At 37.7% G+C, this 25,438-nt stretch overlaps 2 protein-coding genes across 2 annotated transcripts; both read left to right on the top strand.

Annotated features, from left to right (window-relative positions):
* The first annotated feature begins 549 nt into the window (after positions 1–549).
* LOC122026537 lies at positions 550–1,293 on the top strand. The gene is made up of 2 exons (XM_042585275.1): positions 550–717; positions 916–1,293. The coding sequence occupies exons 1-2, from the start codon at positions 550–552 to the stop codon at positions 1,291–1,293; spliced, it is 546 nt and encodes a 181-aa protein (XP_042441209.1).
* A 17,537-nt stretch (positions 1,294–18,830) lies between these two features.
* Positions 18,831–22,947, top strand: LOC122028283 (queuosine salvage protein-like). Its single transcript, XM_042587327.1, has 7 exons — positions 18,831–19,024; positions 19,652–19,795; positions 20,711–20,809; positions 20,965–21,041; positions 21,981–22,089; positions 22,222–22,550; positions 22,676–22,947. Exons 1-7 carry the CDS (start codon positions 18,955–18,957, stop codon positions 22,766–22,768), a joined length of 921 nt encoding a protein of 306 aa, XP_042443261.1. The 5' UTR covers positions 18,831–18,954; the 3' UTR covers positions 22,769–22,947.
* Positions 22,948–25,438: the final 2,491 nt, after the last annotated feature.

Here is a 25,438-nt window from a genome sequence, read left to right as displayed (position 1 = left end):
ATGTCTGGAGAATTTAATGACTTAAAGTCACTGATAATGAAAGAAAATCTGTATGCATTGTATGTTCATTATTTTGCTCATCAACTCTAGCTAGTGGTTGTAGTTGTTGCTCAAGCAAATCAATATGTTTGTGATTTCATGTGGATTGTTGGTTCGATTGTGAACACATCTGCATCATCTTGCAAAAGGGCCGACAAACTTTGACAACTTGAACATGACAGAAAAGTTAAACTTCTTGAAAGATGAGAGATTAGTTCTGGTAGAGGACTAAACCAAGAAACTAGTCTAGCTAGACCTGGAGATACACGATGGGGGTCTCATCATTCAACTTTATGTCGTATTGAACAAATGTGGCCATCTGTTATATAAGTTCTTCAAAATTTGATTGATGATGGTGATCATTCTTCTAAGGGTTTAAGTAGAACTTTGGTTGAAAGAATGGAGAGGTATGAATTTGTGTTTATTCTACTATTGATGAAACGTATATTGGCAATCACAAATCATTTGTCAACCGTTCTACAAGAGAAAGATCAAAATATTGTGAATGCGATGCGTTTGATCAATAATGTGAAATGCAAATTGCAAAAGTTGAGAGATTCTGGATGGGATATTTTACTTGAGGATGTGAAGAAGTTTTGTAACACTCATTCCATTGAAATAATTAATATGACAGATAACATCAACAGCCGTAGTCACTTGAAGAGAGATGGAAAAAATGTTAATTTTTATCACTACTTCTTTTAAACAGTAACATATTTATTAATTTTTTACTTTTGTTGTTTGATTTTTAAATTGTAGGTTATCGATATTATTCTACAGGAGATGGATAGTCGTTTCTCTGAAACAACTACAGATTTGTTGATTTATATGTCATGCCTTGATCCTAGGAACTCGTTCTCTTAATTTGATGTACAGAAGTTAGTGCGTCTAGCTCATTTTTATGAGGATGATTTTTCTTGGAATGAGCATATGTTGGTTGAACAAGAGCTTGAAACATATATTGATGACGCCAGATCAGATGAACGATTTGAAGGCATTTCAGATTTGGGAGCTCTTGCAAAGAAAATGATTGAAACAATGAAGAACCGTGTATTTCCTTTGGTTTATCGGATGATTGAGCTAGCCTTACTTCTTCCAGTTGCTACTGCAACCGTTGAAAGATTGTTTTCGACAATGAATATTGTCAAAACATATTTGCGAAATAGGATTGGAGATGAATGGATGAATGATAGTTTGGTAGTCTATATCAAGAAAGATGTTTTTAATACTGTCGACAATGAGCCAATTTTATAGCATTTTCAGAACATGGAGTCTCGAAGAATGCAATTGTCACGTATTCGTTAGTAGACTGCTTTAATATTTTAATATTATTGTACGAGTTTCTTTTCATAATATTGTATCTTTTTCTCTTGTATGCAAGTTATTTAAAAAATATTTTTTAATTACATAGAAGTTATTAACTATTCAAAAAAAATTCGCCGCGCTCAGATCACGACCGTCCCTCCATGATTGAATTCCTAGATCCGCCATTGACTGTTGATGTGGATAATAAAGAAGTTTGATCTCATCCAATGGGATAAAAGATAACAAAGAGGAAAGACAAAGAAAGAGTAAACCTTATTGATGAATTAAATCAAACTGTACAATAGTCAGTAACATATTTAAAAGAGTATAATAACAGTAAGAAAGTTGATCAACTCATCTAAGCACATTAACTCCTTGTAATAGATACACGAGGCATAACAAATAAACAACTTTAGAACGATCTAGTGATATGTGAGCAGTTGAAGAAAAGATTAAATATGTAGTGAATTTATTTATTTTATTAATTAATTATGGTTTGTAATTTATATGGTTTATTATTATGTGTTATTATAACTTAATATTGCTTGTACTTCTGGATTTCAATTTTAAATTTGTGAAATATTTGTATTTGATATTGTACTATTTCTTTTTAAAATTTTATATATCTTATATTGTATATATTGCTTCTATTTTAATAAAATATTAATATTAAAATAATTATATTGAATAATTGTTAAAATATATAGATAAATATTAAGTAAAAATATTTATGAATAAATGATAGATAAAATATATTAAATGAAACAATTAGAAAATATAATTAATTTTATTTAAATATAAAATTAGATGTAAATTACTAAAATGATCATGGGACTCATAAATATTTGATTAGTGAGATATTTGATTATATAGTTTATGATGGGTATTGATGAAATATTTAATTATGAAATTTATGATGTTTAAGGAGTTGGATATTTCAATGATGATATAGACGTGAGGACCATAAATATTTTAGAGAAATATCCTCTCTTAGTGTGGATGCTCTAAGAGTATCCATATTTATGGGAGCTCTCCAAGAGCTAGCCCCGGTCATAACAGAGGCTCGGGGCAAAACAATAAAAATAGGCCCCAAATTTTTTTTAATAAAGTAAAAATCATTTACAATGACTTCTTCTAACTTTTTTAGATGCAAAATTATCTATAATATTATTAATTTCAAGATTTTCTAAAATATCTTTTTCAATAGATAAAATTGCTAATCCATTTAATCTCTCTTGCAACATCGTTGATCTCATGTATGTTTTCAACCATTTTAATTTTGAGAAACTTCTTTCAGCCGATCCGATGGCAACAAGTACAATCAACAATATTCTATAAACACTTGCAACATTATCTCATTTGACAAAGTCAGTTGTAATATTTTTAATTTTATAAACAAATCATTGAGATTAACTCAATATCTAATGAACTGTCATGCATAAAAGTGAATGTTAGATTAACACAACATTTTCTCAACTCATCATTATCCAATGATTTTAATGTTTTCGAATTAAACAAAAAACCAAATATATTTTTAAATATTTTTATTTCATCAAATCTACATTTCAAAGAAGAAATTGTCATGTCTACAACAATCACAAAATAATCAGTCCTAAAAGATTCTTTAGGTGATAGTGAAATTTCATCATCTTCTTTCTCATCAAATTATTTTTTTTTTTCTAAAAATAGGGCATTTCATTGAAAATATTGGGTCTATATTCATATCAGATGCAAGACTTCTAGCAATAGATAAACCTCTTACAAAATCATCATTCCTATACTTTTCAAAATATGATATTACACCATCTAATTATTTCATAACAGAATTAATGCACATAGATTTTGATTGTAACTTCTTACTTATAATGTTTATAGCAAATAAAATGTCAAACCAAATAACCATACCAAGTAAAAAATTCAAAACTTTCAATTGAGTTAACTTACTTTCAGCTTCACTCTTAGACTTTGCATTATCACAAATGCTCTATAACTCTAATAAAGCACTTCGCACTTCACGAGCCAGAAATCTAATAGCTTGAACACTTTTAATACGACTTTCCCAACGCATGTTTGAAAAAGATTTAACAGTTAATTCTTTCACATTATCAAGTAAAACTTTTCATCTTTTAGGGGAACTTGAAAACAATGTATATATGCATTGGAGTACTCTAAAAAAGAAACTTCTTTAACACAAGAATATATCATTTCACTAAGTGTCAAATTAAGACTATGACAAGCACATGACATGTATAACGCGCTTGGATTTATTTTAAGCAACCTCTTTTGAACTCCTTAGTATTTTCCTTTCATATTAGAACCATTATCATAACCTTTACCTCTAATATTTTCAATACTAAGATTAAGTGATTTTAACACATTTTTTAATTTATTAAAAAGTCCAAAATCAAATGTATCATTAACTTTTAGAAACTCTAAAAAATACTCTTATATTTTCACATTGCTAGATGACATATTAACACATCGTACTATGAAAATCATTTGTTCTTGATGACTTATATCCGGAGTACAATCAAGAATTACTGAAAAATATTTTATCTTCTTAATTTTCTTAATGATATATAATACTTCTAACATTATTAGCTAAAAGAGAAATTAACTCATTCTGAATTTTATGACTAAGATAATTGTTGGGACCTTGGCATCCGCTAGAGGGGGGTGAATAGCGTCTCACCCAAATCGATCGCTTCTTCCTACACTTGTTAGTTACACAGCATAAATACAAACAAACAAGTAGAAAGCTAATCTGAATACAAGACAAGAAATGCAAACCAAGCTACATGATCATTTAACGTGGTTCGAAAATTAGGGCTCCTACTCCACGGCTGTCCGTAAGGTGGACGATCCCGATCCGTCGGTGGATGACTCCCCGGCAAACTCCGGCTAGCTCACGTAGCTCCTTGTGGGTGGAGAAACCTCACCACAACTCTCACAAGAACACTTGAGATGTTAGGGCATAGGTAGACTACTAATAGGGGTTAACCACCTCTATCTCATCAACCTCAACCAAATTCTCAAGTCTTGGTTATATAGGCCATGGGTTAGAAAATCCTGCCTACCAGTTAACTGCCAAAATCATCAGTCGACTACCCTCTGTGGAAATTCTATCGTTACAACGTAACGGCTCGATACCAGCCCTCTATTCGCTCCCAGTCGACTGATGAAACCACCAGTCGACTGCTACAGTACTGCTACAGTAACGTTACAGTATGCTACAATATTGCTACAATAAATCCTAGTCCTAGGATTTAGCCCTCGAGTATATTCACTCAGTACTTGTCCTCGCCTGACCAACCTAGACCTAGCCTTCTAGCCTCCTCCATCAGTCTTGCACCCCTCGGATGTCTCCCCATCCTTCACATCTTCCCTTTTGGAGCTTCCATCAGCCTTGTCATTGTTGTCGGGTCTTCCTTTGCCAAGAGATCGCGCCTACGGGACTTCATCCATTGTCAAGTCACACTTGGACTTACGTTGCTAAGACTACATGCTTGGACTTACACCGTCAACACTCATCCTTGGACTTTCCTCCTTTGCCAAGATCACACTTGGACTTTCCTTGTTGTACCTGTATCCTGCACACTCACAATGCATATCAAATACAACAATAAACCTAACTTAAACTTTTGCCCAAACATCAAAACTTAGGGTACCCAGATTACTCCAATAATCTCCCACTTTTTAATGTTTGGCAACCCGTTTAAGTTAGGGAAATAATATAGCAATAATAATGAAAATAAATATGCAATCTACACATGCATAAATCATGGAACCTAATCCTAGGCTCCCCCTTCACCTAAACTCCCCCTTGAGCTAGGATTTCTTGCAAAGGTAAACTTCTCCCCCTTTGCTAATAAATGAGCAATCACTCCCCCTTCACCTAAGCTCCCCCTTAAGCTAGAATTTCTTGCAAAGGTGTGTAGGTTTCCCACTTTAACCTAAATTTCTCCCTCTTTGTCATACATCAAAAAGAGCTACAACAATATCCCAATTATTGGACTCTTTGACATCTAATGCTCATAAACATCATGTATTAATCTCCCATAAGATTACATACATGTTCACCACTCTTTTGGTCATTTTCTAATGTAAAAAAATATTTTCAGACCATATCAGTCGACTGCTATAAGTCTCAGTCAATTGTCATCGTCAAAATGAGCTTATAGAGACATTCTGTGTTCATAAACAGTATTACCAGTCGACTGGTACTTTATGTTGGCAAAAATTAACCTTTTTGACCCACTTTCAGAAATGTGTCAAAAATTCCACAGACCTCCAAAAAATCCCAAATTTTATGGAGATGTCTATTTTATCCATGTCTACTTGGAAAATATATATATATATAAATATATTTATCACAGATCCCAAGATTGATACAAAATTCAAAACTAGCTAAATGGTTCAATTGAACCTTAACCTAAAGTCCTAGTTTTGACTTCCTCTTGATGTATCTGCCCATACTAAACCATAATACATCCCTAGAATTGGTTTATATGACATCTATATATCAAAAACTAATTTTCATGTAATATGACCCCAATGTCATATTTTCATGCATGAAATTTAACCCAATTGTGCCAACCAACTACAATAGAGACTCAAATCCATCTTTAATCCCTTTGGCACATCTTGGTTCACTTGAGATCATTTACCATATGTCCCAAAGACTCTTTGAGCTCCCCTTGAGCTCTTAATCTTAGCTACTTCCCTAAGTGACTCATTTACTATGGCTAGGTCACTTCGGTGCACCTCGGGTGACACTTGACCTACAAAACTCACCTTCTTAACCTTAGACACCTTGTCTTTAGTTAGTTTCTTCTTGTCCTTCACCTTGGATACCTCATCCTTGCCATAATTATATGCCACCCTAGCATATTCCTTCTTATTGGCCTTGGATGACTCTCCCTTGTCCTTGGTCACACCTCTCTTACCAATGTCATGTGCTACCTTAACACTTGACCTCCTTTTGGTCTTGGAGGGACCTAATTTGACATTTTTGGGTCTTTGACCACCCAAATACATGTCAAGTCCTTTAGGTCTAATAATGAACCTCTCTAGGACTTTCTCCATTTCCTCAAGCTTTGCCTTCAAGGCTTGATTTTCCAACTCTAGGGTTCTCACCCTAAAGTCAACATGTTCACCTTGGACATCGCTAGACCTACCCACCTTCCTAGGCATATGTCTTCCTTTCTTGGGATTAATGCTTAGGTTTTCATCCACTTTCGTTCCCTTTGGCAAAGTGGTTTGGGTCTTATTAGGTCTACTCTTACTAGATTTAGCATGAATAGGTCTCCTAGGGTTAGCTCCTACATTAACCCTATTCCTATCATTATATTTAAATCCATGATTATGCTTAGGTAAATAATGAAAATTATTTCTAGCATGCATGAAAGAATTTAAATTTGAACTTGAATTCAAATTAGGGTTTACCTCCCTTACCCTTGGAGCTCTCTTCTTCTCCCACTTCTTTAAGTGCGCCAATTTCTTGAGCTCTCCTCTTCTTGGGCACTTTGTGTGATAGTGTCCCCACTCATCACACGTGAAACACCTAATGTGTTTCTTCTCCTTCCTATAACTCACATTAGTTAAATCAACTTTAGTGAGTTTAGGGTTTACCTCCTTTACCTTCTTGAGAGAAGGACACCTACTCTTGTAGTGCCCCATCTTATCACACTCAAAGCATTTGATGTGGTCCTTTGTGTTCTTCTTGATAATTGAGGTGGAGGGTTGAGCTTCCAAGATCTCCTCTTCCTTGGATTGCTCTTCTTCCTCTTCACTTGATGATGTGGACGGTTCCACTTCTTCCTCCCTTGATAATGTGGATGATACCTCCTCATCTTCCTTCTCCTCCTCGGATGTTGAACCCGTGTCAACATCCGATTTGTCCTTCTCTTCTTGGACCAATAAGCCTTTCTTGAACTTCTCCTCTCCTTGGATTGGTGTAGGCTCTCATGAAGCGCAATTACCTTTTTCCAAAGGTCGTTTGCATTCTCATATTCACCTTCATTCAATATCACATTAGGAGGTAATAAATTAATTAAAATTCTAGTTACCTCCTTATCTGTCTCCGATTGCTCCCTTTGCTCCTCGATCCAATATCGAGGTTGGAGACGCTTTCCCTTCTTGTCCGTTGGAGCTTTAAACGGTTCCTCCAATACAATCCATTGATTCCAATTCATTTGGAACCACATTTCCATGCGCTTCCTCCAATAGTCGAAGTCCTCGCGCTCGTATGGAGGTGGGATTCAGATGTCCCATCCGAGAGGTCCCTCCGACTCCATCTTCTTCCTCTAGCCGCTCTCTTGACGATTAGTCCAACAAGTGCTAACCTAGCTCTGATACCACTTGTTGGGATCTTGACATCCGCTAGAGGGGGGTGAATAGCGTCTCACCCAAATCGATCGCTTCTTCCTACACTTGTTAGTTACGCAGCAGAAATACAAACAAACAAGTAGAAAGCTAATCTAAATACAAGACAAGAAATGCAAACCAAGCTACACGATCATTTAACGTGGTTCGGAGATTAGGGCTCCTACTCCACGGCTGCCCGTAAGGTGGACGATCCTGATCCGTCGGTGGATGACTCCCCGGCAAACTCCGGCTAGCTCACGTAGCTCCTTGTGGGTGGAGAAACCTCACCATAACTCTCACAAGAACACTTGAGACGCTAAGGCACAGGTAGACTACTAATATGGGTTAACCACATCTATTTCGTCAACCTCAACCAAGCTCACAAGTCTTGGTTATATAGGTCATGGGTTGGAAAATCCCGCCTACCAGTCGACTGCCAAAACCACCAGTCGACTGCCCTCTGTGGAAATTCGACCGTTACAGTCCAACGGCTCGATACCAGCCCTCTATTCGCTCCTAGTCGACTGCACCAGTCAACTGATGAAACCACTAGTCAACTATTACAGTACTGCTACAGTAACGCTACAGTAAATCCTAGTCCTAGGATTTAACCCCCGAGTACATTCACTCAACACTCATCCTCGCCCGACCAACCTAGACCTAACCTTCTAGCCTCCTCCATCAGTCTTGCACCCCTCGGATGTCTCCCCATCCTTCACGTCTTCCCTTCTGGAGCTTCCATCGGCCTTGTCATTGTTGTCGGGTCTTCCTTTGCCAAGAGATCGCGCCTACGGGACTTCATCCATTGTCAAGTCACACTTGGACTTACGTTGCCAAGACTACATGCTTGAATTTACACCGCCAACACTCATCCTTGGACTTTCCTCTTTTGCCAAGATCACACTTGGACTTTCCTTGTTGTACCTGTATCCTGCACACTCATAATACATATCAAATACAACAATAAACCTAACTTAAACTTTTGCCCAAACATCAAACCTAACTTTCCTTGTTATCTTCTTAATTTTCTTAATGATATATAATACTTCTAACATTATTAGCTAAAAGAGAAATTAACTTATTTTGAATTTTATGACTAAGATAATGATGATAAATTTTATGATTTTGAATGCGTTTAATATGATCTTGCATCACAACATCAAATTCACCAATCATTTCAATCAACTCTAAAATGTTTTCATTACTCTCTTGATATAGTTTCTCATTAGATCCTTGAAAAGTCAAACAATGTTTAGAAAGATATTTTACAATTGCTAATATTCTTGTAAAAACTTTTCTCCGATGCTCTCTTTCTTTGGATATTTCTCATTGTAGATCTTTATCAATTATTTTATTTTTATCTAATCTCATTTTTAATTCCTTCCAAGAGTTCATATTAGTTATAAGTTCAATAAAATTTTCATGTTCTTTAAGTCATTCATGTTAGGATCCTTCGTACGCGGCTAGAGAGGGGGGTGTGAATAGCCGCCCCAAATTCTCGCGTTCTTCCTACAGTTAGGGTTAGTCGCAGCGGAAATACAAGGAAGAAACTAAGGAGAAGAAAAACAAACCGATGTAACGAGGTTCGGAGATGAACTCCTACTCCTCGGCGTGTCCGTAAGGTGGACGAAGCCTACCAATCCGTCGGTGGATGAGTCCCCGGAGAACCGGCTAAATATGAGCTCCTTATGGGTGGAGAAACCTCGCCACAACTACTTCTTGCAACAGCAAGATAAGGAGTACAAATACAAGAGAAGCAAGAAGTAAATACACAGCAAATGTAAACAACCCTTGCCTTCTTGTCGACTGTTGAAGAAGCAACAGCTTCTCAGACGCCAACCACAGCAGCAGCTCAGTCAGAGTCCCAGCCGAAGGAAGAAGCTCACGCGAAGCTTGCGAAGAAGAGCTCAACAAAGCTCAAGCACCAGAACAGCAGCTCTGTAGCAGAAGAGAAGATAAAGAAGTAGTAGCACAGAAGATGCCCTCGTCTCCTTTATACCTGCGAAGAAGAAACAGCGAAGAAACTAGCCGTTGCGTTGCAACGGCTAGAACCCTGATCGGTCTGTGGACCGATCAGGCCCTGCGCTGATCGGTCCCCAGACCGAACAGTCAGTGCACAGAAAATTCTGTGCGTACTCTGATCGGTCTGTGGACCGATCAGGCCACAGCTGGATCGGTCCACAGACCGATCCCAACTCTTGGCTTTGAAGCTCTTCCTTCCGCGACATCGTCTCCTGATCGGTCCACAGACCGATCAGGCGTCTTTCTCGCGGCTACTGATCACCTTCTGATCGGTCTGCAGACCGATCACCTTCTGATCGGTCTGCAGACCGATCAGATACCGATCAGTAGCACACTGATCGGTCACCAGACCGATCAGATAACTAGTGACTTGGTTTTTGCCCAAACCGAGTCCCAAGCCTTCCAAACCAACATTCGGTCAACCTCGACCTGTTGGTACTTCATTCCTAGCATCTAGTCACTCCCTTGACCTGCTAGAATTCCCCGCCAAGTGTCCGGTCAATCCCTTTGACCTACTTGGACTTTCCTCAACACCAGATGTCCGATCATCCCTGATCCATCTGGATTTTCCCTTGCCTGGCTTCACTCACCCGGACTTTCACCTGGCTTCACTCACCAGGATTTCCACACTGCCTAACATCCCAGTTAGGACTTTCTCACTGCCTGGCTTCACTCACCAGGACTTTCCAACTGCCTAACATCCCAGTTAGGACTTTCCCACTGCCTGGCTTCACTCACCAGGACTTTCCACCTGCCTAACATCCCAGTTAGGACTTCTCCGTGCCAAGTCTCCATACTTGGACTTTTCCAGTGCCAAGTCTCCATACTTGGACTTTTCCCGTGCCAAGTCTCCACACTTGGACTTTTCCCGTGCCAAGCTCCCTGCTTGGACTTTTCCCGTGCCAAGTTCCCTGTTTGGACTTTTCCGTTGCCAAGTCTCCATACTTGGACTCTTTTCCGAATCAGGTCAACCAGGTTAACCTTGACCTACGGTTGCACCAATAATCTCCCAAACATCTATTCTTGTCCCATATCAAGAATACAACTCTTCCACGAGTGTCAAACATCAAAATACAACTCAACTAGGTCAACCTTGACCTAAGGTTGCACCAACAATCTTCCTAAGTCAAACATCAAAATACAACTCGAGTCAGGTCAACTCGAGTCAGGTCAACCAGGTCAACCTTGACCTAAGGTTACACCAACAATCTTCCTAAGTCAAACATCAAAATACAACTCGAGTCAGGTCAACTCGAGTCAGGTCAACCATGTCAACCTTGACCTAAGGTTGCACCAACAATCTCCCCCTTTTTGATGTTTGACAAAACCATAATCAAGTTAGGTTAATCCGATAACCTAACTTAGGTTTCCCAATGTTCTTCAATGTTCTTCCTTGAACATTATCTAGAACATTCTCCCATTCTCCAACACTCTCCTCCTTTTTGACACACAACAAAAAGAGAGAATCAAGGTTAGGAGTTTCTTCCTAATAAAAGTCCCATACCTTTCATTGAAACTCTTAATTTCCCCCTTGATACTAAACACAACAATCAACTTAGTGATAATCTCATATCACTCAAGTATTTAGGAGTAAAAACTCCCCCTAAAAGTCAACTCCCCCTTGACTAATAGGTAAAACTTCCCCTAAAGGTCAACTCCCCCTTGACCATTGCACCAACAATGTCTTGGAGAGTTTCAAACCTTTAGAAATCCAAAACACCACCTTCCCGAACTGAAATTTCAGACAACCAGTCGAAATTCAGCAAATTCAGCACGCCTGATCGGTCACCGGACCGATCCAGCCTTCCCTGGATCGGTCCAGTGACCGATCCAGCCTTGGACAGATTCGAGTTCTGATTTCCTTCTCCCGAAATTCAAAAACTCACAACAAATTCCAGAAAATTTCAAAAATTATAAAATTTTGAGGATATATTCCTCATAACATATACTATCAAGGAAAAATAGTTTTCTATGAAAATAACTTCCATTTTTCAATCTTGATACAAAGTTCAAAAGACTTTGAAATAGTTCAAAGTTTCAAAAACTTTGTATCACTTTGTTCAATGATGAATGATATCACTAGAAAAGCTTCATCAAGGTTTTTCAAATCAATTTCAAAATGATTTTAAACCTTTTAATTTAGGACCATAATCTTAGGGCTAAATGTACGTGACTTGTACACATGCTTTCCCTATGATCCCCCATTTCTTGAATTAGGCTCATCTAGGTACAAGAACTATGCACCTTGATCCTAATTCATGATCCTAATATCTCACACACATCTAAAGTGTATCAAACACATCCATGGCAATTTTGATGTGAGATATGGGTTTAGGTATCTTAGACTAAGGTCTCATGCATTTTCTAAACACAAATTTGATCTCAATATCAAAATGTGTTTTTCATCCTTAAATCAATTCAATTGATTATTAATGCAAGAGATGATGACATGGCATAAAATGATATCATAAATGAAAACATGTGCCAATGTCATGATGTCATGGCATAAAGTTTGAAACTTAAATAAACATGACATAAAAACTAGCCTAAGCATTATCATGACATTTCAAATGATAATGAAACTAAACATGATGTCATGACATGTGAGGGCAAACAATCATGGCAAGATTTAGCATAAATAAATATACCTAGATTACCTATCTAAGTATCCTTAACCACTTGGCTAACTTCAAATTTAATCCTAGATTGCCCCAAAATGCCAAAATCCTAATTTTGACACTTCTTGAACTCTAGATTAATTCATGCCACTTAAAGATCAAATTTATCCTCAAAACTTGGCATGTTTCATTTTCCTCTAGAGTTCTCTAGATTTTCCCAAATTGTGCCAATTGAGATTAAAAATGAAATTTCCAATCTTTAGGCACATTTAACTCTTCAAAGGAGTAAATGATAATTCCATTTCATTTTCAAAAGTTCTCAAAACCTTGAAAATGCTCCTTGAGTGTCAATTTCCTCAAAGTTGGGTTAACTACCCTTCTAATCGGAGTTGACACTCTCGAACCCATCTATGGGGTAGAGAAGATGCTCCTAGGAACCCAATACCTATTAGAGCTCATTGGGTTCACTAAATATTCACTAGGGATAACTTCCCTAGCAACCCTCCTAATGACCCTCTTAGGCTTTAAAGCCTTGGTCATTTGGGTCTCATCAAGGTCAACTATAGGGGTGACTCCCCTTGTGACCTTGGTAATGGTCTTCCTAGCCCTAGGTTTTGTTCCATAATCGAATGAAACATTATGATAAGTGGGCTTGACCAATTGGGACTTAGGTTTGTGACCCAAACCTTTCTTGTCCTTGGACTTGGGTTTTTAACCCCTAGACCCTAGAGTCAACTCCTTAAGAGCCTTTTCTAGAGAGTCAAGTCTTGACCTCAAGACTTGATTTTCTTTCTCTAATACCTCAAGTTTTGATTTATCATTTTTCTTTGAGGTATTCCTAGGCATGTGTCTAGATGATTTGGGATTTCTATCTAGATTTTCCTTAGCCTTAGATGAGTTAATTCTAGGGTTAGCATTTCTAGAATTGTTCTTATCTAGGCTAACATGCTTGACTCCTAAGCACATGTATCGATTTTTAGTGTTAACATGCTTATCATTATTGACAATGGCAATAAGACTACTAGAATTGCAAGAATGAGCTTTAAATGTTACCTTAGGGTTTGCCTTAGCTCCCCCTTTACATGTGTTTGGCCTCTTGTCCTTGTGAGGTTGCCTCCCCCTTGGACATTGACTCCTATAGTGTCCCCGTTGCTTGCATTGGAAGCAAACCACGTGCTTCTTGCTCTTGCATGTCGGGACTCCGGCTTCCTTGACCTTTGGTGCCGATGGAGTCTTTCTAACCCTCTTTGGACACTTACTCTTGTAGTGCCCAAACTTCCTACACTCAAAACACATTATGTGTAATTTGCTTGAAATCACAGTGTTTGAGTTACCTAGGGTTGTGGATGTAGATGAGCTTTCTTCTTCATCCCTTCCGGAGGTAGATGCCTCTTCTTGCTCCGATCTTGAACAAGAGCTCTCCTCCTCTTCTTCCTTGGATGTTGAGTAGCCCTCAACTCCCAATTCGCTTCCTCCATGATGTGAGCTACTTGGCTCACTAGGGTCCTCTTCATGGAATTTTGCCAAATTGTTCCACAATTCCTTGGCGTTGTTGTACCTATCTATCTTGCACAAAACATTATTAGGTAAAGCAAATTCAATAATTTTTGTTACCTCGTCATTGATTCCGGATTGTCGGATTTGCTCTTTCGTCCACTCCTTCTTCTTGATAGGTTTTCCTTCCTCATCCATCGGAGGGGAAAACCCTTCTTGTACACAAAACCAATTTAACATATTAGTCCTAAGAAAATACATCATCCTTACCTTCCAATATGTGAAGTTGTCGTGAGACTCGTAGAAGGGTTGAATCGTGACATCTTCTCCATAGAGATCCATCTCTAGCCCGTGCTCCCGGGTGTTGATCCGTGAAGAGCGGCCTCGCTCCGATACCACTTGTTAGGATCCTTCAGACGCGGCTAGAGAGGGGTGAATAGCGCCCAAATTCTCGCGTTCTTCCTACAGTTAGGGTAGTCGCAGCTGAAATACAAGGAAGAAACTAAGGAGAAGAAAAACAAACCGATGTAACGAGGTTCGAGATGAACTCCTACTCCTCGGCGTGTCCGTAAGGTGAAAGCCTACCAATCCGTCGGTGGATGAGTCCCGAGAACCGGCTAAATATGAGCTCCTTATGGGTGGAGAAACCTCCACAACTACTTCTTGCAACAGCAAGATAAGGAGTACAAATACAAGAGAAGCAAGAAGTAAATACACAGCAAATGTAAACAACCCTTGCCTTCTTGTCGACTGTTGAAGAAGCAACAGCTTCTCGGACGCCAACCACAGCAGCAGCTCGGTCGGAGTCCCAGTCGAAGGAAGAAGCTCACGCGAAGCTTGCGAAGAAGAGCTCAACAAAGCTCAAGCACCATAATCATAGCAAGCGTGGAACGAGAAGCTCTTTTCATCGGAAAATAACAATTTCCCTGATCCGCGGTCAGAATCGTTCGGACCTCAGGTCAATCGAGCTCAATTTTCCTCCACTCTGTTCTAGGAATGGTCGAGTGAGCACCGAATTAGGTGTTGTACCCCATGAGACCGAACAGGCATCCTCCCGATCGGTCCACGACCGATCGAACTTTAGCGAGACCCATACATGTCTTTGTACTCGATCAGGCGTCTTTCTCGCGGCTACTGATCACCTTCTGATCGGTCTGCAGACCGATCAGATATCGATCAGTAGCACACTGATCGGTTACTGATCGGTCACCAGACCGATCAGATAACTAGTGACTTGGTTTTTGCCCAAACCAAGTCCCAAGCCTTCCAAACCAACATTCGGTCAACCTCGACCTGTTGGTACTTCATTCCTAGCATCTGGTCACTCCCTTGATCTGCTAGAATTCCCCGCCAAATGTCCGGTCAATCCCTTTGACCTACTTGGACTTTCCTCAACACCAGATGTCCGATCATCCCTGATCCATCTGGATTTTCCCTTGCCTGGCTTCACTCACCCGGACTTTCACCTGGCTTCACTCACCAGGATTTCCACACTGCCTAACATCCCAGTTAGGACTTTCTCACTGCCTGGCTTCACTCACCAGGACTTTCCAACTGCCTAACATCCCAGTTAGGACTTTCCACCTGCCTAACATCCCAGTTAGGACTTTCCCTCGTGCCAAGCTCCCTGCTTGGACTTCTCCGTGCCAAGTCTCCATACTTGAACTTTTCCAGTGCCTAGTCTCCATACTTGGACTTTTCGCGTGCCAAGCTCCCTGCTTGGACTTTTCCCGTGCCAAGTTCCCTGCTTGGACTTCTCCGTGCCAAGTCTCCATACTTGGACTTTTCCAGTGCCAAGTCTCCATACTTGGACTTTTCTCGTGCCAAGTCTCCACACTTGGACTTTTCGCGTGCCAAGCTCCGTGCTTGGACTTTTCCCGTGCCAAGTTCTCTGCTTGGACTTTTCCGTTGCCAAGTCTCCATACTTGGACTCTTTTCCGAATCAGGTCAACCAGGTCAACCTTGACCTACGGTTGCACCAATAATCTCCCAAACATCTATTCTTGTCCCATATCAAGAATACAACTCTTCCACGAGTGTCAAACATCAAAATACAACTCAACTAGGTCAACCTTGACCTAAGGTTGCACCAACAATCTTCCTAAGTCAAACATCAAAATATAACTCGAGTCAGGTCAACTCGAGTCAGGTCAACCAGGTCAACCTTGACCTAAGGTTGCACCAACAATCTTCCTAAGTCAAACATCAAAATACAACTCGAGTCAGGTCAACTCGAGTCAGGTCAACCAGGTCAACCTTGACCTAAGGTTGCACCAACAATTCACTAATATGTTTCCAATCTCTAAACTCATCATTTGCTAAAGAACTTCTATTATTTTCATATTTAAATAACTTACAACAAAAGCAATAAACTTTATCTACATGTTTACTGTATACCAACCACTTTCGGTCTCTTACCTCTCCGTTAACGTAACTTTTTAAAATAATGAGCACTTAAAAAATGTCTAGAGGTGATCAAAAGGAAATGTGAGATTTATTTCTCTTATATGCCCCTTTTCAACTAAAATATTACGCGCATTATTTTCAAGATTATCCCAATTCCTTGGATAATATATATATATATATATATATATATATATATATATATATATATATATATATATATATATATATATATATATATATATATCAAGTGGAGAAATAAATTGTTTATCAATATTAGTATTTTCATTATCTACTACATTAGTAACATTTTCATGCTCTCTTAAATTATCTCTATTATCATTAACATCATGAATTTCATTAGACTTATCATTAACATCATGAATTTTTTTAGACTCATCTATATTATCCCTATTTAAAATTTTTATATTTTCATTAGAATTTGTATTTTTAACAAAGAATTTATTAAGAGCATCTCTTTGTGATTAAATTAATTATTCTAGTCTTTCTCTTTTTCTTTTTTTGCATCTAGAAATATGTTTTCTCAGTAACATATTATAATTCACAAAACCACAACAATTGTAAAACTATAATTTAATCAACCAAGTCTCAGTATAAAATGAATAATATCACTTAGATCAAAATTATTAGCAAGCTTAGCAACTTAAGCATCTCAGGCTCAGTAGACTATAGTACAGTAGTCGGTAGTCACTGACTCAAGACATAACGCACGAGGCTAAGCACCTATTTGTTAATTTAACAATTAAGTCAATATTAAATTCTAAATTTACAATTAATTAGTTAACCAAAAAAAATCCTATTCTATGAATAGATGAACAATTAAGTTAATAACATTGTGAACAAAGCCTCCGCCACCGATGATGGAGAATGAAGGTACAGACCATGCAGAGTTTGAAGACTTGCAGTCTTGCACTTGCAGTTGTAGACGAAGAGTTGAAGATGAGTAGATCTGTAGATAGCACAACCGTTGGTTGTCGTAACTCGTTGACTTGCTGTTACTCGCAAGTCACAACGCAAGCCGCAAAGGTTCTGAACCTTCAGGTGCAACGTGCAGGAGGTGCAACCGTGTAAAGCATAGGCAAAGGAGCACTAGTGCAATCGCGCAACCTAGCAGAGTGACGAAGACTCAGAGTCACAGGCAGAGTAGACAAAATTGAAAAAAGGATTAATTAAATTTGTTGGGATTCTTGGGAAAGAGAAGACTCAGAAAAGAGAAGCCAAGAGAGAATTAGAGAATGAAGGAGACGCAATGGTGAGACTTGAGAGGTGCATAGCGGGGTGGAAATCGACAAAGGAGTGACAAATGAAAACTTGTAAAACAGTAAAACTTAACCTAATTCCTATATATATATATATATGGCAAATGAAAACTTGTAAAACAGTAAAACTTAACCTAATTCCTATATATATATATATATATATATATATATATAGTCTTTTAAAAATGTTGGGCTCGGGAAGTCACCCAGGACTGCCAAGAGCTCTTATGATATCACATCAGCACCACGCCAAAAGTAAGAAATCTTACCCATCTTTATATTATTAAAACCCTCTCAACAATTCCTTTATAAATCATACATTTTTTTATTATATATATATTCCATTTCTCGAGTATATTTTACAATATATATAATTAAATGTTTATAAAATTTAAATTGATACCATAGAATAATATTAAAAATTAAATTATATTTTTACATTCTATGTTTTAAAAAAACATTAATAAAAAGTTTAAAAAATAAATAAATAATAAATAATAAATGAATGTGCAGTTTCCTCCTTGCGTAAATCGAGGGAGCTCGCTCCCATTTCCACGTCGGCAATGAGCTCCCATTGTGGATGCCACCTAAGTCACCTTGAAACTTTGCACTAGTTACTAAATTAATTTCAGCCAAATTTGAGAAACTAAAGTTTGGACTCCTCCCCGACCTTCTTTTGCTGTTGATTGTTGAATACTCCCTAGGGCCTAGACAGAGCTACCCTCTTCTTCCGGTGAATCTTTCCTCTCCGTCGGCAGCTGCTGGCGCTAACGCCATTAATTTGTGAGCATCTTCTCTTCTCTTCTCTTCTCTTCTCTTTATTTATCTTTCCCTAGCAGAACTTCATCGTGTTGCTCGATCGACTGCTCCAGACGGAGTAACGGCGACAGCAACTGGAAGAGGATCGCCACTGCTATGCAAGAACACGCCGAAGTTTGAGAAGACGAGCCAAACGTATATAGGTGAAGGACCACGATGAAATAGACACGCACTACCCTATTTATTTACTCCAAGGTTCGAACGAGAGAAAGGATAGAATTAACACGAGTCGAAACCCTTTCCTCAGATCATGATCGCAGCCTCTCCGCTGACCCGCGAGGCTGCGGCCGCAACCACAGCTAGCCACGGTCCACGAGGTCGCGGTTGCAACGGCGACCTCATCTTTCCTTTTTCCTTCTTCCAAGGATATTTTTTCACATTATATTTCTCTCCTGCCTTTACTTGGCTTCCGAGTGATTGGCAGATGATGACCTGTCTGGGGCTTTTCTGTCATTTTGGTCATTGCCATAAGAGTTAAGAGGAAGCCGACTCGAGTGATTGCAGCGTGCGCCTAGATTCGCCCTAGCCGCCGTCGCATTGTCCCCTCTCCCCGCTTTACGTTTGAGAGAGGAGAATAAGGTTAGAAATTTGGCGATTGAATTGGTCGAATGGAGGAAGTGAGACAAACTTCAGCCTGGGTCGCGAGCCACGCTAAGCACGTCAAGGTCGACTCTTTAGGTGACCTTCTTACCTTTTTGGACTTCTTTTTGTTGTTTAAAGGTCTGCAGTACCTTAGCGTGGTTCTCATTACGATTGCGATCTATTTTCCTCCTCTCTCCTTTCAATTGGATTTAATATGTTCCCTCTTGTGGTTCTGTTCTACATGAAGCCTAGTCGAATTTGTTATTAAAATGGTATTGTCAAATATATATTTTTTTCATCCATTTTATTTGCTGGGATGAAATTGAAAGAAAGTAAATATTGTGTTTATCAGATAATTGTTTCTTCTTCACTTCCGTCCGATCTAATGGAAATAAAATGATATAAATGAACATAATTGAATATAAAAATCCTTTTTAGGCATTTGAAATGCATGCTAGTTTTTTACAACAATACTTTCCCGGATCAGTTGCAACAACCAAGGATTCCTTGTTTGCTGTTGGCAGTACCGGCAAAAATGTCAAATCACGTCCATTGTAGTTTTAAATAGAGATAAAATGTAATTGCTGCAAAATAAAGTCATACCAACCTCTGATAAAAATATGGCACTATCTTTTCCTTATTTTTCGTCTTAATTCTGCTATGGAATATTTTCTCTCAACCAAATTTAACCTTTTTTTTTTCTTTCACTTCCTTTTTAAATAGAGATCGAGAATGTAGCTGATCGCATTCAAGGTTCAGTACCAAAAGTTGAATGGGATTTTGAAGGAATCCACTACTTTGATGGTGGGCCATTAACTGTTCAATACCTGCTTGTTCTAGATGCTATCAACTTCTGTTTTTGGCCAGGTACGTTTTGTCTTTAAGTCATTGACATACTTTCATGTTTTATTCTCAACTCTTATCCGATTTCAGCACATGCATTCACGCTCTGTTCAATTATTGACTGGTATTTTTTAAATATATTTAAATATTGTGGTAATCAAATTGTTTCTATTTATAAGATAATAATTCATAAAGGTTAATTCTCCTTCCTATTCACCTTCATACTGAATGATAAATATGATCTTTATGTTGTGACCTGAGATATACTTGGAAATCTTCATAATATTCTATGTTTGGTTATTTTTACCCACGTTTTAAATTTCCAGTTGGTTTGTCTATCTTGTCTTTATGAGTAAATCTGTAGAATCCGTATAACCGGAGAGTATGTTCAGCAAGTTCCAACACTGCAAACATTAGTAGTTTCCACCATCTTTCTAGTTCTAGTCTCATCTACCTTTTCTTATGGAACTTATGTTTTAGTTTCATCTAGAACTTGTCAAATGGCCCAATAACTTGACGCCACAACGGTTTGGATGTAGTTCAAGTTGTTATAAATGCCACTACCTGACCTAAATTAACCCTTTTTGCTGTCTCTAACCTTGATACAAAGAAATCAATTAAATAGGAAATTGATCCATCAATTGGGCATTTCCTCGGAACACTCTATACGCTCTACGTTTCTATAAAGTCAAATTCTGTCCAACTAACCAAGAGATTTTGATTCAACATTTAACATATAATATATAGGATTATTTGCCTTCCAGATTTTGTTTAAAAGTACTTGCAAATTAGTGAGCCACCTAAGATGTAGCATCTCCTTGCAAATGTCTTGCTTTCTTGATTTATGAAGTTGTTCATAGCAAATTCTTTCTATGTTCCGCTTTCTATATCCCACAATCTTCTACTGAAGTTGGTGCATATGGTACTGCAACTTTGTAGATGAAGAGTTAAGCTATGATCATCTGGCATCAGGCTTGAAGGCCGCACTTCAGCAGGATAATTCTGTTCTTGATGCTGATCGCTTACAAACTTACGATGGTAGGGAGAGCTATTCTGGATATGTATATATTTTATTGTCTTGGGCATGTTTCATCTAAGCCTAGTTCCTTATTATTGTATTGATTTTTGTTAGCAAACTATTCTGTTCTTGAACACTGAATAAGTCATGGAACTCTATCCTTTGCATATATTAGGCCCTCAACTTCGTGAACTGTTAAATTGGCCCCGCCCACTGCCATTGGAGGAGGAGCGAATTCGATTGTTGCATGAGGTGATAACCTTTATTGTTGAGTATGATAAATTAATGGGTTTATCTCTCATTTGTGAATTTGAAGATACAATCAATCAGTTAATAGTTGCCCAGGTAAGTTGTGAAAATTAAATGGTATAAAAGCAAAGCAAAAATGATATGCATTTTATTTTTTTTTATCTGTTGACCATCAGAGAAAAGGAATATTATTCTGAATTTTTTATTGTTTTCATCTTTAATGAGCTTATCATTTTTTGTTTATCACAAGATGTGTCTCAAGCATAAGGGCATGAATTATAGGACAATTGTCTTGTTAGTGTGACACCTTTGTTTAGCACCACACTAAGTTGTGCTCTAATGGAGGTTATAAAATTCGATAAGTGAACTATTATTACTTTTAAGTATTTTGTATCAAAAGTTTAGTTGACCCCACCTAGTGGGATAAGACTTTTTGTTGTTGTTATTGTAGTAGTTGATTCTGAAAAGTTGACGGTCCATTCTCTCATGTATGTATTGTCAAATTGGTATCAAAGTGAAATTGTTAATAAGATATGGTGGGATTATTGTAAAGGACTGTGTGATGGTATAAGGCTAATTTTTGAGCTACGGGTTTGAGCTTGGATCTTGTCATTGATGTCAAATCTAAAGTGGATGAGATTGTAACATTCTAATTTAATCTCACATCGTAAATTGTTAGCTCATGGTGTTATAAGCGTAGATAAATTTGGTTGGTTTTAACTTAAGGGAAAACATTTTTAGTCCATTGTGATGGAGCTTAATAAGTTAATGAGTTAGTTCATGATTGGCATTATCTTTTTTCCATGTGTTTCCTCGTGACTTGCAATCATTCTCAAGTATTTTGATTGTTTAGTGTGGATGGAGAACAGACTTTTTGCAACAGAAAACTAACATGATCGATAAGTTTCCAGTCATCACTTCCCTTTTCTTCTATCGTTACAGGTAGGAACTGAACTTGAGAGAAGCTACGAAGGGCAGGCAGCTAATCTTGTAAAGGCAGCTGGAAATTCTGCTGCACGTTTAGTTACACTTGTGACGCGTCATTTTCCTGGTAATATATTCTTCCTGTGTAAACTGACTTTAACAAATGTATCTGAGCATTGAGCATGATCTCAATTCCAGTTTTTGTTAGTTCCCATGTGGCATATCCTTACTGAATACTTAAAGTGTTGTGGACAATTAGGTTTCCGAGATCATTCTCTATACAAGGGTCGCCAAGTTTTTCTATACAAGAGAGCGCAGATCTTTGTCGCTGATGTGTGGGGTGCCTTCAAGGGTCAAGGACATGGAAAATTCTACGACATTGGGTCAATCACAATATTCGCGGACTATATTGTTCCTGCTGTGCTGGAGCAACTTGGTGTGCTGAAATACAGCTCAACTTTGTCTAACTCAATCGACTCAAAGATCGAAATATCTTCTGGCAGTGAGGAGGAGATTGAGATTCGCGCTTGCACTATTTATGCCGTGGAAAAAATGAGAGATCTCATAGAGTCAAAGTTTGCGAAGAAGGTAGGCATTCCCTTGGTTTACTAAATTTGAGTTAAAGAGGGTTAACTAAATTTTTTGTTCCTTGTTAAAGGTCATCTTCATCACTGTAAATTAATTTTGAATTGCTTCTCATGTTTTGGGTTCAGGTGCTCAGTGTTGAAATGGATCTTTGGCTTTGGTCCAAGGGGGTTCAAGACTCTGATTTGGCGCATCATCGGACGTTATCGATATACTATTAAGCATTAACTGATATATTCACTTTCATAGCTACATTCTTTATTTCTATCTTTTCCTTTCGCTCATATTCTTGATAGAATAACGCAAAATTGAAATTAAAATCAAATCAAAATTTTGACTCCCTTGAGACATTTTTGCCAGTGGTTTTTCTAGATCGTTGGGGTTTAACTGAACAATGAAAGTGTGGCTACTATGTTGATTATTATTAGCCCTTATAGTTACAATTTTAACCATTTGGTTTGGTCCTTAGCTTATTTTTAATTTACCTTATTGTTCATTAGATATCCCAGAAATTTCGATGTTATTATATACATTTTAAATTATTCACTAATTACAGGCCGAAGATAAGAAAAATATAAACAAAAATAAAAATCTAGACCTGATGAATTGCTGTTATTAAGAGCTTTTTTTGCGTGTGTAAATTCTAATAAAATGCCACTGCATAGTTTTTGAAACAAGTGTTGGGATAAGGGGAGCTAGATGTGGGGTGAATAGGTGGCTTGTTTCGATGAAGATGATTTTATAGTATAATATTTGAAGGAAACTCTTCCCTGTTAATATAAAGGATTTATTTAGTATTGATCTTCTTAAGATGATTAATCCAAAGATTTATTTATATAGTGTATACATCTACATTATGAAAACATTTTTTTTCAGAAACAACAATCTGGAAACAGAGATGCCTCGTACAAATTCAAGAATAATAAAACTCAAAACAAGGAAACAAATGTCAATGCAAATCGAAACACGACTTAGCACTTTGAATTTTGATTTGCTTGAGCTTTTCTTGCTTTGGAATGCTTCTTGAAGGTGAGAAATGCACAGTACTTATCTCCCCAAATCTCATGAACTAGCTGTGTAGAGTTCTATGCAGAACGGTCACGAAAAACTCTTTTATAGGATTACCTCATGCGCCTTAATCACTTAAGTTTCTCCTTAAACGATTACCACGTCAATCGACAGTCCAACAACTTATAAATTTTTTTTTTCGAATCCTAATCGATTGGTGAGTCATCCCAATCGATTTAAAAACCTTAATCGATTACCCAATCGATTCTGCAAATCTGTCCACTCGTAAAAAGGCCTTAATCGATTAACTCAATCGATTCCCTCTCTCACGATAAATACTCTACCTAATCAATTGACCTAATCGATTAGTATGACTGAATCGATTGGGTCAATCGATTCAACCATATTTTCCTGAATTCCTCTTCGAGAATTTCCTGTCCCTAATCGATTGATCCAATCGATTAGGTTCTACCCAATCAATTAACTAATCGATTCAACTTTTTCTGTATTCTCACAAGAACCTCCTAATCAATTGCCTAATCAATTAGCTTAGAGTCAATCAATTATCTCAATCGATTCTCCAACCCTAACTTACTTAATCCAAGTCTAGGATTCCCTTACACAATATTAGGTCAACCGTGATCTATTAGAACTTCTCCACCAAGTGTTCGGTCAATCCTTTGACCCACTTGGATTGTTCTCCTCGTGCCAAGTGTCCAGTCCTGTATAATTCACTTGGACTTCCAAACACCAGGTCTCTAGTCAACTTTTGACCCACCTAGACTTTTCTTCTCAGGTCAAGTGTCCGGTTCTCCATGACCTACTTAATTTCCAAACTCCAGGTGTTCGATTAACCTATGATTCACCTGGACTTTTCTTCTCGTACCAAGTGTCTAGTTCTCCATGATCAACTTGGACTTCCAAACACAGGTGCCCAGTCAACTTTTGACCCACCTAGACTTTTCAATGCATGGCTTCAATCACCAGGACTTTTCACCATCTAGTTTTACTCGCTAAGATTTCACTCACTAAGACTTTCCAATTATCTGACTTTACTCACCAGGACTTTCTAACTACTTGACTTCACTCATCAGGATTTTCCATCTATCTGGCTTCACTCATCAAGACTTTCAATTGTCCGACTTCACTTATTTAGACTTTCATCTGCTTGGTTTCACTCACTAGGACTTTTCAACTTTCTGACTTCACTGATCAAGATTTTTCATCTATCTGATTTCACTTACTAAGACTTCCTAATTATCTAGATTTACTCGCTAGGACTTCCTAATTGTCTGGATTCACTCACCAAAACTTTTCATCTACTTGGCTTCATGCACCGAGACTTTCCATCTGCTTTGCTTCACTCATCAGTGTTGGGGTCGTAAGGTTGTAAACATAATCCCATATTGAAAACACATGAAAAAGATCATGAGTTTATAAGAAAAAAATATTTTCATTGGCATGAGACCTTTTCGGTAGAGTCCAAGAACAAAACTATGAGGGTTTAAATTCAAAATATACGATATCATATCATTATAGAGATATTTAAATTCTTTTCCATCCCCATTGACAGCCAACTTTCTTCCCGAGATGTAAAAGTGGACACCTGACGACATAAGAGGAAAATTATTTTTATTAAATTTCAGTATGACATTTAAACACCAAAAAGTATATATTTAAAAATGATTAAATTATTTTCTCAGAAAAAAATGAAGCCCGTAAGTTTAGTTTACCAAGTCAAACAGATAAAACCAAAGAGTGATTTTTATATAATTTTTAAATTTAGATTTTATTTTAAAAAACATTTCCAGTATTATCTTTTAAAAAGAGTGATATTCTTCATTTCCATAATCTTTTAAAAAACATTACCAACTCTATATATT

This window comes from Zingiber officinale, chromosome 10A (genome assembly GCF_018446385.1).
Source record: "Zingiber officinale cultivar Zhangliang chromosome 10A, Zo_v1.1, whole genome shotgun sequence".
Lineage (NCBI taxonomy): Eukaryota > Viridiplantae > Streptophyta > Magnoliopsida > Zingiberales > Zingiberaceae > Zingiber > Zingiber officinale.
Note: the sequence above shows the minus strand (reverse complement) of the source record. Positions and strands in the feature narration are given on the sequence as shown.

Bases quoted from the DNA above. Each gene is read 5' to 3' on its own strand.
- LOC122026537 (XM_042585275.1), top strand. From the start codon at position 550: ATGCGTTTGATCAATAATGTGAAATGCAAATTGCAAAAGTTGAGAGAT. The intron at 718-915 runs GTTAATTTTTAT...TTTGATGTACAG, and splicing joins TGAAGAGAGATGGAAAAAAT to AAGTTAGTGCGTCTAGCTCA.
- LOC122028283 (XM_042587327.1), top strand. From the start codon at position 18,955: ATGGAGGAAGTGAGACAAACTTCAGCCTGGGTCGCGAGCCACGCTAAG. The intron at 19,025-19,651 runs GTGACCTTCTTA...CTTTTTAAATAG, and splicing joins CGTCAAGGTCGACTCTTTAG to AGATCGAGAATGTAGCTGAT. The intron at 20,810-20,964 runs GTAGGGAGAGCT...TGCATATATTAG, and splicing joins TCGCTTACAAACTTACGATG to GCCCTCAACTTCGTGAACTG.